The sequence below is a fragment of the Suricata suricatta genome, chromosome 11 (genome assembly GCF_006229205.1).
Source record: "Suricata suricatta isolate VVHF042 chromosome 11, meerkat_22Aug2017_6uvM2_HiC, whole genome shotgun sequence".
Lineage (NCBI taxonomy): Eukaryota > Metazoa > Chordata > Mammalia > Carnivora > Herpestidae > Suricata > Suricata suricatta.
The window spans coordinates 18,476,022-18,486,653 of NC_043710.1; the positions used below are offsets into that span (position 1 = coordinate 18,476,022).

Below are 10,632 nucleotides of genomic sequence, written 5' to 3' on the forward strand. Positions count from 1 at the left end.
TCCTATGGCCTGGCCCCTCCTTGGGGCTCTCGGAAACCCCAAAGAACAATGTGAACACCCCTGACGCAGCTGGGCCCTCCCATCTTCTCTCCTTGGGGGATCTGAGGACAGTGGGATTAGCTGGATGCCAGAGGCAGTGCACTGGGAAAGGCCATGTCCTGCGGGCCGGGGCACTGTGGGGTCCAGGGGGGGGGGGGGCGGGGGGGCTGGCAGAGTCAGCCTTGGCGGGGCGGCCTCACCCTTCCAGGCTTAGGACGCTGTGGTACCCTGCCGACTCCTCAAACACGGACAGCATGTAGACCTCATCCACCATCACGTGCAGCTCGTGCCTGGGGGAGCAGGTGGGGAGGAGACAGCTTGGCTTGCAGGCCAGCTAGGTCCCCCGGGGTGGGGAGGCAGTGAGTCAGAAATCCAAGGGGACCATGGTCTAGCCCAGGTTACCAAACTTTTTCCCAAGGACACCCTTCTTGAGCCTGTTCTTTCAAACAGGAAGCCGCACACACAAAGCGGACGACAGTGGGGCTTCGGAAGCCCTGGCTGGGAGAGGGAGCGGGCCGTGAACACCTCCACAATGAAGGACACAGAGAAGTGCACAACAGTTATGCACAGACAGACCCAGGTTCAAGTCTGCTCCGCTCCTCGCTCTAAGGCTCAGCAAACCGGGGGTAATGACAGCGTGGTAGCTAATATGGTGACCGGGAGCATTATGTGAGACACAGCGCGTGAGTGCTCGGCAGGGCGCCCCGCCCCCCGAGCGTGTATACTCCATGACAGCTGTTACTATAACAAGAGAGGGAGAGGGAAGCGGCAGCCCCACATCCCTGCTCCCCCGCCCCACTGCTGGGGAAGGACCAAACCAGGGGGAGCCCACAGTGGAGGGAACGGCCTGTACCGAAGCCTGCATCTGTTTCCTGATCTGCCTGGAGGTTTCGCGGGGAGGGTGTGGGGTACCTCACCTCTTGGCAAATTCCAAGTAGTCGCGCAGCTCTCCGGGGGAGTAGACGTCACCCAGAGGGTTCTGGGGGTTGATGAGGATGAGGCCTTTGACCTTCACACCCTGAAACCGGCAGTGGGGCGGAAAACCCTCAGGTCCTCCTGAAGGCCAGAGCCACACGGTCCCACTGGACAGGACTGGCTGCTGGGCAGGCCCCCGGGGCAATGGGATGGGAACGTGCTCACGCCACAATGTGAGTATGCAAACAAGGGCCGAACTGTATCTGTAGCATGCTGTCAACAGGAAAGGAAACAAAGGCAGAAAACAAAGCCCAGAGGCAAATATGCCCAAATGGTAAAGGTTGACTTTGTTGGTAGGATAACGGGTGGGGGTTTTCACTTTTAGAATTCCCATAGTGGGCACGTACTACACTGTGTTAATGACCAAGGACCAAGAGGAACCACAGGAGTAGTTCTGTCTCTGCCTTTCTTCAGGACGTCCCCTCAAGGCGAGAGAAGAATCGTGTCCTAAATCATCAGGGAGACTGTCAAACTATAGACCACTAGGGTCCACACTTGACCCACCAAATCAAAATAGGGTGGGGGGGTGGGGGGTTAAGTTCCCTGGTTGACTCTTTGTACAGAGAGGTCTCAGAGTCTTTCTCTAGTGAGAAGACCCTCCTTGGGTAGGCTCCTACTTGACTCCCGTCCCCATCAGGGAGTCCCAACCCACACCCAGGATGAGATCAGCCACAGGAAGTCCCTGTCCTGCTCCCACTCCTAGCCTTGAGTTTGATTTGACCCCCAGACCTCGGAATTAGCTCTTTGCAGGGCCATCTCCAGCTTCTCCACGGAGAGCTGGAAGGGACGTGTGTCCAGCCCGGTGGCCTAGAAAAAGATGGGAGAGAAGCCACCAAATTCAGTGATCCCCTCAACCTGAACTTCTGGGGCCTCTCCTACCCCTGTCATCTCTGGCCTCCTCAAAGAAGTCTCTGAAAAAAACACAGGAAGGCTCCCTCTCCTCATTGCCACCCCCACCCCCCACCCCATCACATCAGGGACACCTCACCACTTAGTCGGGAAGTGGCCCCAGAGGTGCTCTGATTGGGGTCCAAGAATTTGCATGTTGAGCTCTGCTCTGCCCCATCCTCACCCCACCATTTTGATGCAGTCTCCCTGGGGCTGCCCTTGGCTTCTACTCTGACCCCAGAGATCTCAAAGCCAGGACTGGAGAACCCTGGGGAACCCAGGTGTGGACAGTCGTGGGCTCTACTCCCCTTGCAGCTGTAACCCCAGAGCCCCCAGCATGGACTTCCCTCCCATGTTCACCCTCAAATTCTTAGAGAGAAATGTCTTCGTCTATAGGAAGGCACAGGTCCTGCCTGGGGTCACAGGGACTCTTACCTCACTGTCCAGATAGACACAGACCAGCCGGATGCCGCCATAGAGATAGATGTGCTGTGTGATGGCTCCGTAGTAAGGGGCAGGGATCAGGAAGGCCTCTGAGGGTAGGCGTGGGCCAGGGCCTGTCACTCTCTGGCCAGAATGCCCAACCCCCCCGTCCACGGGCTCCACACCTCTCCCAGACTTCCATGTCCCTGGGGGGACACTGGAGGAACACTGTCTCTCAACTCCCAAGCTCTAATACTTGGATCCACTGAGATCAGTCCCCTTGCTGATAATCAACAGCTAACACATACTGAACACTTACTACATGCTGGGAACTGTGTTAAATGTACATTTGCGCATTAGCTCATTTGCTCCTCACTATCGCTCTGTGACGTCAGTAACTTTACCGATGAGCAAACAGAACCTCAGAGGATCCCTCTAAAGCCCTTGACATGCTGGGTCACTCCGAGGACAGACAGGGGTCCACTGAGTTGAAGCTGCAGGGTGATCTGGGCTGGGCAAATGCACACACCTGACAGCATACAGAAGTGCCCGGAGTCAGAGTGTCTTGGAGAAGAGTGGATTTTCCCCCTCCGGGCACATTCCAACCAAAGGCTGAAACTGCATGCTGAGGAGGGGATGCATGCAGAAGACCCCAGCCATGGATGGAGGGCGGGGGGTGATGACTGCCAAGGCCTACACATGGTCAGGCCACCTTGACTCGCAGCCCTGGGAGGGCCAGCCTTTGTCCTACATGTTTCCTACCCCAGCCACGGGGAGTGGACCAGAGGGAAACAAGGGACCCAAGGGAGCCCACCCACTGACTGGCCAGAAGCCCATCACATGCTTTCTCTCAAGCCTTTGCTCTAGCAAGCACAGAGGCTTATCAGATGACAGTGCGCACGTGGACAGAAAGGTCACATGCAGCTGGAGTGGGGGCAGCAACACTGCGCCACATGGAGCTGAGGAAGGACCAGAGAGAGCCCCACATATAAAAGGGGGAGGAAGAAGAACTATATACCCCAGTGAGAGATGGAGAGTGCAACACTGATCCTGTTCTTGACTGTTCTAGAATGGGTAGGAAATTGCCTACTATACCCTTGCAGGGAATCTTCTTTTTGTGGTTCAAATCCTGATTACTAGCTCTGTGTGTGTGTGTGTGTGTGTGTGCGTGTTTGTGTGTGTGTGAGGGAGAGAGAGAGAGAATCTGACAGGTAACTTAATGTCCTCATCTGTGAAATGGGGCTAACACAGAACCTGCCTCAGAGGGATGGACTGAGGATTAAGTGCGGACTAAGTGTGAAGCCTTCGGCCAGGGCCTCCCACCCAGTATGTGGTCCGTTAGCGTTACCACTATAATCACCACTAGTTAAGCCACCATGAGTGGGTCTGGCCTCTCTGTTCTGGCAACAATAACCCTGACCATGACCCGATCTCAGTCGGACCATGGCTCCTGTAGCAGACGCTGCTGGCTGCCTACTGGACAGCCACTCCAATTGTGCTGCAAAGAGAGCAGCGGACTCCCCAGATGTCACCAGTCCGAGGACGGTGGGAAGGACGGAAGGATGGCCTTCCCCCAGCCCCTGAGGATAAACCACGATTGGGTTAAGCCAACTGGGGCTCTTCTCCTGTTTTCCAGGGACTGCCTTGGGAGTGGGTTAGAGAGTCAGTGCTGGGCCTTTTTTGAGAAAGTCCTGCACCTCCCCCCCGCCCAATAATAAAGAGGCAAGCAAGGCACCACCTCATTCCTTCCTTCCTGCTTTGGGACACACTGTCACATACGGATGCAGCAGCATCATGCAAAAGGAAAAGCCAAGCTCATCACAGAGAGAAGCCCAGAACGTGGCACACATCCACCTCCCCTGAGAGGCCAACATCCGGGCATCTTGTCAAAGCACTAATTAGGCCCCCTGCAGTCTGGGAGCCGATCATGGCCCAAAGCCTTCTGGCGCAGCCTGCAAAGACAGACAGCGGTGGACACTGCAGGCAGAGGGTGGCCCCCACTGTTGAGCAGGCCGCAGGCTACTTACCCCCAACCTCACACAGCACCGTGGCCAGAGCAGAGAAGACAGAGGCACAGCCGTTCAGAACCACCACCTGGGGGTGACACGTCCACACCAGAAGGATGAATCGTCTGGGCAGGTGGAAGTGAGGACCCATGGCTCTGTGCAGGCCGGCACGGATGGAGGGTCAGGCCCCAACGTGGGGCCCTCGGGGGCTCTGTCACAGTACAGCCACCAGAGGAAGGCCAAGGCCCCTCCTGAATAACAGCCAAGTGCGTCTGTGTGACTTACTCTTTGGTCGATGCTCTAGATCAACAGAGCAAGGAAGAGGGGTCTGGTCGCTTAGAGGGTCTTGCCCCAAGGTGTCAGGGCAACGAGGGACCACAGAACAAAGTGGGGCAGAAATTATATCCCAATTATCGCCTAAATATGCAGGATGAGGAGGAAAAGAAGGAGGCAGTATTCCTAATTCCACCAGGAAACAAGTCAAAGCAGTGGAAGGCAGATCCCAGCCCTACTTTACCCCTGGCCAGTCGAAAACTGGGGGAAGTGGGCAGAAGAGCAGAAGGCAGAGGAGGGGGCTACTCACATTCTCTGGCTTCAGGGGTGCAGGGCTCTTGCAGTAAAAAGACAGGAATCTGGCCACCTCCTCCCGGAGGCTAAAGTTGGGACAGAGACAGACACTTGTTAGAGGGTCCCCAGCCCATAGTCCATCCCCAAGGTCCTCTGGTGAATCTTCAGATGGCTGCCACTATCCTTCTATGCTTTTTCACAAGGGCAGTGAGGTCAGTGCTGTCTGCACTTCTCGGGGCCCCCCAGCCCCCAACCCCACCACTACCCACACACATAAAAACCTGCCTTCTCTGTAGTTCTAGGACGCCTTACCCACCTGATCGGCAAGCCTGGGCGGGGTGAGGGGTAGAATATCAAAAGTAACAGTCTATCTACATGTAGATCTAGCTAATAGTAATACTGTAACAACAACTATCATCATAGTTACTGTTGCTAACTGTCAGTGAGCACTTACATGATGCGGGAGTTACTTGGGGGGATTTTACTCAGTTAATCTTTGTAACAACTCTATGATATTATTATCATTGTTCCCATTTTATAGACAAAGAAACTGAGGCTTGAAGGAAATCAGTCACTTGCTGGTAGGTAAGTGGCACAGTCCACACTCATGCCAGTGGTCTGTCTGCAGGGCTCACCATCCTAATTAGTAGAAGAACATGCACTTTGTAATCCAGTCCTGCTCAGCCACTAAGTCCTTAGAATAGCAGGTGGCCCCTAGCAAGTGCTCAATGAGGACAAACTCAGATTAGTATTACGTACCACCTCCCACCTTACCAGGAGGAAAACGCCTTAGCCAGACCCCCTGCCGACCCCCCTCCCCAGCGATGGTTCTGGTCCCTCCTGAGAAAGCAGGGACACAGACTCCATGCCTGAAGGCCCTCCCCACGCCTCACACCCAGGGAAGCCAGGCTAGGGAGCACCTGAGCTGGGCTGGCACTGGCAGAGGCACGAGTTCCCTGAAGACGCTCCCGGACACCCCGCAGTCACCGCGTCTCCAGGACTGGCCCTCCGCCTGAGGCAGATTTTCTCCACCTGCCACATTCACCTTTTGGGCGGGATCATTATTTGTCGTGAGGGCTATCCTGGGCATTGTAGGAGGCCCCGGCAGCACCCCTTGCCTCTCCCCGATAAACGCCAGGAACAGGCCCCTCCCAACAAAAATGTCCCCAGATGTCCTTTGTCCCCTGGGAGCAAAACCAGCCAGGCCTGAGAACCAGGCTCATGGCAACTACTTACAACAGATGTCCCCTCCAGTCAGGGTACTGCAGCAGAGACGGCTCCACCCGCAGCATGTCGCTCTGACTCAGCTGCGGACAGAGGGAAGAGCGGGTCACATACCCTCATGGTGGCTGCCAGCACCTCCACCTGCATCCATGCGGCACCAGTAAAACCTGGGCTCAGCCTGCTCAGCAGAGAAACCGCGACACCGCAGCACAGCACAGCACTCTCCTGCCCACGCCGCAGATGAGGAAACAGGGGCTCAAAACAGTGAGATGACTCCACCAAGGTCACAGAACTAGCAAGTGCCAGAGCCGAGACAAAACCCAGAATGTCTGACTCCTAATCAAGTGCTCTTTATACAGCACTGCCATCTGAAACACCCAGGCAGTGGATTTGCGGAGGCCGTGGTAGGAGGCCGTGCTACTCAGCCTCTCCCTGGGGTGACAGAAGGGGTCCCAGAATCAGGCGCCATCACCTCAGTGTGGATTCACCTTCTGGAGGGACTCAGGCCACTGTGCTCCTGCAGGAGCTCCTGCAACTTTACTCTCCGGGAAGTGTGGCTGTTTCTAGACCAACCCCACCAGGACCAGGCACTGGGGTAGGAACACCCAGCGCATCACATACACAATGTCAAGGAAAAGTCGGGGTCTTGGAGAGAGGACCCAAAGAAAAAGGGCAATCGGCCCCTTGACTATAACCCCCAGCCTTTTCCCTCTCCTTCCTCCTGCAGAGCTGCACTGTCCAGGACGGAGGCCACCAGCCACGGGTGCCTCCCGAGCACGCGGAACGTGGCCAGCCTCAACGGAGACATGCTGGGTCTTGAAGGCTTGATATGAAAACAGTGTGCAAAATAGCTTCATCTTTGTCTATTGATTACAGGTTGAAATGGTCCTATTTTTTGGATATAATGGACTAAATAAAATATATTATTAAGATGAATTTGCCAGTTTCTTTTTACTTATGGAAATGTTTAAATCACATATGCGGTGCACATTTTATTTCTAGTGGACAGTGCAATGGGGTCCTGGCTTCAGGTAGAACACGCCTTTTGAACCCGCTCCCTACACTCCTCTTCCCTTAGGTGTTGGATTTGACACCTCTGGAAAGAAGTTCTTTTGGGTTAGGCGTCACTCTCTCTACAATCCCCCACTCTGACTCTGTGGCCTTGGGAGACCCGTTTCCTAGGTGTTTCCAGTGGTTTGCCAGAGAGAGCTCACACCAGCTCAAGAAATCTGCTTCATTAAGTTTCTAGGACTTTTACAAGCTGTGTTTAAAACAGTCATTTAAAAAATTAAATTACATAAATGTATAAGTAAGTAAAGTGCATTAAAAACAAAGGTAATAATTCGAACATCACTGCTTCTGGTTATGTTACTACATTTTTATGTGTGCTCCTCAGGTTATTTCTGCCTGTGTGTCTAGACGGTGGGGACCCTACATGATGCGTGTCTCTAACACCTCTTTTCCCACTTTGTGTGAGGGATGTCACATCCGTGGCTTGAAATCAGCCACAGTGTGAGTATTTACACTATGGGGATCGGCAAAAGCCACAAATCAGAGTCCTCCTTACCCTGGGGCCAGGTGTTAAACACGGGACACACCCTGCTGAGTGCCCCCCACTGCGAGCAGGGACCCAGCCAGCAGGAGGCACTGAGCACAGGGAAGGGGTCTTCACGAAACAGGGTCAGAACAGGGAAGTGACTTGCCCAAGATCAAGAAAGTTGCCCCCCGAGGCAGATCTGGAAGCTGGGTCTCCTGGCCTCGGGTCAGCAGCAGACTCCTGTCAGGGAAGCACTCCGGGGGGAAGTCCAACAGCGGACAGCCCCCTGGGCACCAGTGACACCACCCAGAGGAGCACCGGGACTTACCCGGCTGGACAGCAGGTCAAAGCAGAGTTTGTTCTCACTGGTGCCCATGTTAATGATACCCTGGAGACAGAGACACGGAGGCAGGGTCAACATAGCCCAGGGGCCCCAAAGGAAGGCCCAAGGAGCACACCGAGGCAGCAAAGCAAAGCGGGAGTGACCCTCCCCTTCCAAACACCCTTCCTTGCCCTTGTTCGAGCCCCACCTCCACTCAGCTTCCTGGTCCCATCTTCTCATCTCTAAAGCTCCATTCAAATGCCATCTCTTCAAGGAAGCTCCCAACCCAGAACCCCACCTAAAAATGGATCTTCCGTTGAGGGAAGGATCCACTTCCACACTCGGTCACATGATTGTTGGCAGGCCTCGGTCCCTCGCCACACTGGATTGTCCACAGCACTGCCTCATGAAATGGCAGCTGGCTTTCCCCCCAGGACAGGGGGTCCAAGAGAGGACGAGACACCACGAGTACCCAAGATGGAAGCCACAGACGTTATCACCTGTTCTTGCAGGGTGTTACATCTGCACATTCTGTTCATTAGCAGCCTTGAGTGTGGGCTGGCCCTAGCGCCCTGCACCTGATTCAACGCTTAACAAACAAAGATGATTAAGGGATTATTTGTTACAGCTCTCTGCCCTCTGAAGGTGATATCAGTCACAACCTACAACTGGTTCAGATAATAGTAATAAAGGTGACTACCATGTATTGAACGCTCTATGTGGTAGTGCTGAGCTAATAACGTCATGGACCCCATCACATTTCATTGAGACTATTCTACAGAACAGGTATCATAATCTCAACTTAGAGGTGAACTGAGGCTCAAAGAAATTAAATAAATGAGTTCAAGAGTACACAACCCAGCGATTAAGTAAGTAGCTCCCGAATACACAACCCATTCGTGAGAGAACTGCAGCTTGAACTCTAGTCGTGTCCCAGCTCTGACGATGCGTGGCTGCGGTCGGAATCCACAGAACATTCTGTAGTTTTTTAATTCCTCCCTCACCAATCAGGGTCCCCCTAATCATAAATGGGCCATTTTCTGACCCAGGCAATGAACTGGGAACTCTCCGAGCTACATCAGAAGCCCTCTTGGAGGCCAGAGGACCATAACTCCAATACGACGAGAGCAAGCTGGGCACTTCCCTATTGGTCAAGGCAGGGTCTCCCATCCTGCAGACTTCCCTTGGGGTCCAGAGGGAGCAGGGATTTCAACTCACACTGGGGTTCTTTTCCTCATCATACTCGTCCATGTGGTAGGTCCTGTAGCCCTCCTCAGCTGAGTCCCAGAACCATTTAATGACGCTTCCTCTGGAGGAAAGGTAGGCGCTGTCAGAGGGCACCGTGGCTGGAGCATCACCCACTCCACTGAACTCTGGCAGCTTCCGTTCTGGTTTTCTGGAGCATTCTCTTTCCAGACCATCCCCGTGGTTACTGTCCAGGTCCTGTGCCGAGGCGAGGCCTGGACAGGCAGTAGGTGCCCTGGATTCCTTCTGAGGCAGAGGGAACATCTGCAAAAAAGACAAGGGCATCCGTGCCTGTTTGAGGTGCTTTTTGTAGCTGCGAATATGAATTGGAAGTCAGGAGGTCCTTCCCATTCTCCGTCAGCCCCTTCCTTTACATTTGTATATTCCCCGATCCCTGCATCCCTGCATCCCTTACTGGTTGTAACCAAGTGTGCAAAGCCTTCAACAAGTAAGTTCCGTTAAGGATCTACTCAGCGGCAGGGGGTGTACTTGACTTTGACGTACAGCTCCTCTCTTGTTTTATATTTATGGGAGTTCATTCTGCAGCCTAAGGGGTCACCAACGTCCTATTTTCATCCTTGCTGACCTCAATCTCCAAACACCAGGTTAAAAGTTTCTGACTTAAAGCAGAAGGAGCCAGGGGACACCTGGGTGGCCCAGTCAGTTAAGTGTCTGACTCTTGATTTGGCTCAGGTCATGATCCCAGGGTTTGTGGGTTCCATGCTGATGGGGCGCAGCCTGCCTGGGATTCGCAGTCTCCCTCCCTCTCTGCCCCTCCCCCGCTCATTCATTCTCTCTGTCTCTCAAAATAAACAATAAGTTTAAAAAAAAAAAAAGGCAGAAAGAGCCAGGAGTCCCAGGGGTCTTGCGGTGGTTGAAGTCAGCAAGAGTAAAGGGCAGGAGGTTATCCGGAGTCCGGAGCAGATAGATGATGGGAGGGGACTAAAGGAAGGACGCCTGGGGGTCTCTCCAGTGTAGCCCCCCCCCACCCCCGCGCCGGGCACCGCTCCGGGGCCGGTCCTCACACCGGAGGGAGGGAAGCACAGGTGGCAGGAGAGGGCAGGCACCTCCGCTTTCTAAGGCGGTTTCCGCATCTGCCGAGCAGGGCCGCGGCGAGGCTGGAAATACAGGACTTGCTGTACATAAAGCGCTTAGAACAAATCCTGGCTCGTGGCTCCAGTTCCGTGGAATGTTATTACAGCTCCTCGCCGAGTCTCCCGTCCTGAAGCGAGCCCGCACACCACGTGACGGTGACAGCCAGCGGCCCCGAGCCCAGGGGACTCCCGCGGTCCCCCCTACGTGGCCGGACCCTCACCTCGCTCCCCCCGACAGCGCAGGCCTGCGGACGGGCGGCGCGGGCGGAGGCCGAGCGGGAGCGCAGGAAGGCGGCTCCAGCCGCCGCGCCG

At 54.7% G+C, this 10,632-nt stretch overlaps 1 protein-coding gene across 7 annotated transcripts in view; it reads right to left on the reverse strand.

Annotated features, from left to right (window-relative positions):
- Positions 1-10,626, reverse strand: part of ACCS (1-aminocyclopropane-1-carboxylate synthase homolog (inactive)) — a 27,981-nt gene extending 17,355 nt beyond the window's left edge. For 5 of the 7 annotated variants that reach the window (XM_029956194.1, XM_029956199.1, XM_029956197.1 and 2 more), the window contains exons 1-10: positions 10,294-10,626; positions 9,200-9,490; positions 7,988-8,047; positions 6,135-6,205; positions 4,915-4,984; positions 4,353-4,419; positions 2,338-2,435; positions 1,744-1,821; positions 957-1,057; positions 240-329 (exon numbers count right to left, since the gene is read on the reverse strand). In XM_029956194.1, coding sequence (XP_029812054.1) covers positions 240-329; positions 957-1,057; positions 1,744-1,821; positions 2,338-2,435; positions 4,353-4,419; positions 4,915-4,984; positions 6,135-6,205; positions 7,988-8,047; positions 9,200-9,490 — 926 coding nt within the window. In that variant the 5' untranslated portion in view covers positions 10,294-10,626. The remainder of the gene's footprint in view (positions 1-239; positions 330-956; positions 1,058-1,743; positions 1,822-2,337; positions 2,436-4,352; positions 4,420-4,914; positions 4,985-6,134; positions 6,206-7,987; positions 8,048-9,199; positions 9,491-10,293) is intronic. The other 2 variants (XM_029956195.1, XM_029956200.1) reach the window with 2 other exon arrangements.
- Between the last annotated feature and the right edge of the window lie 6 nt (positions 10,627-10,632).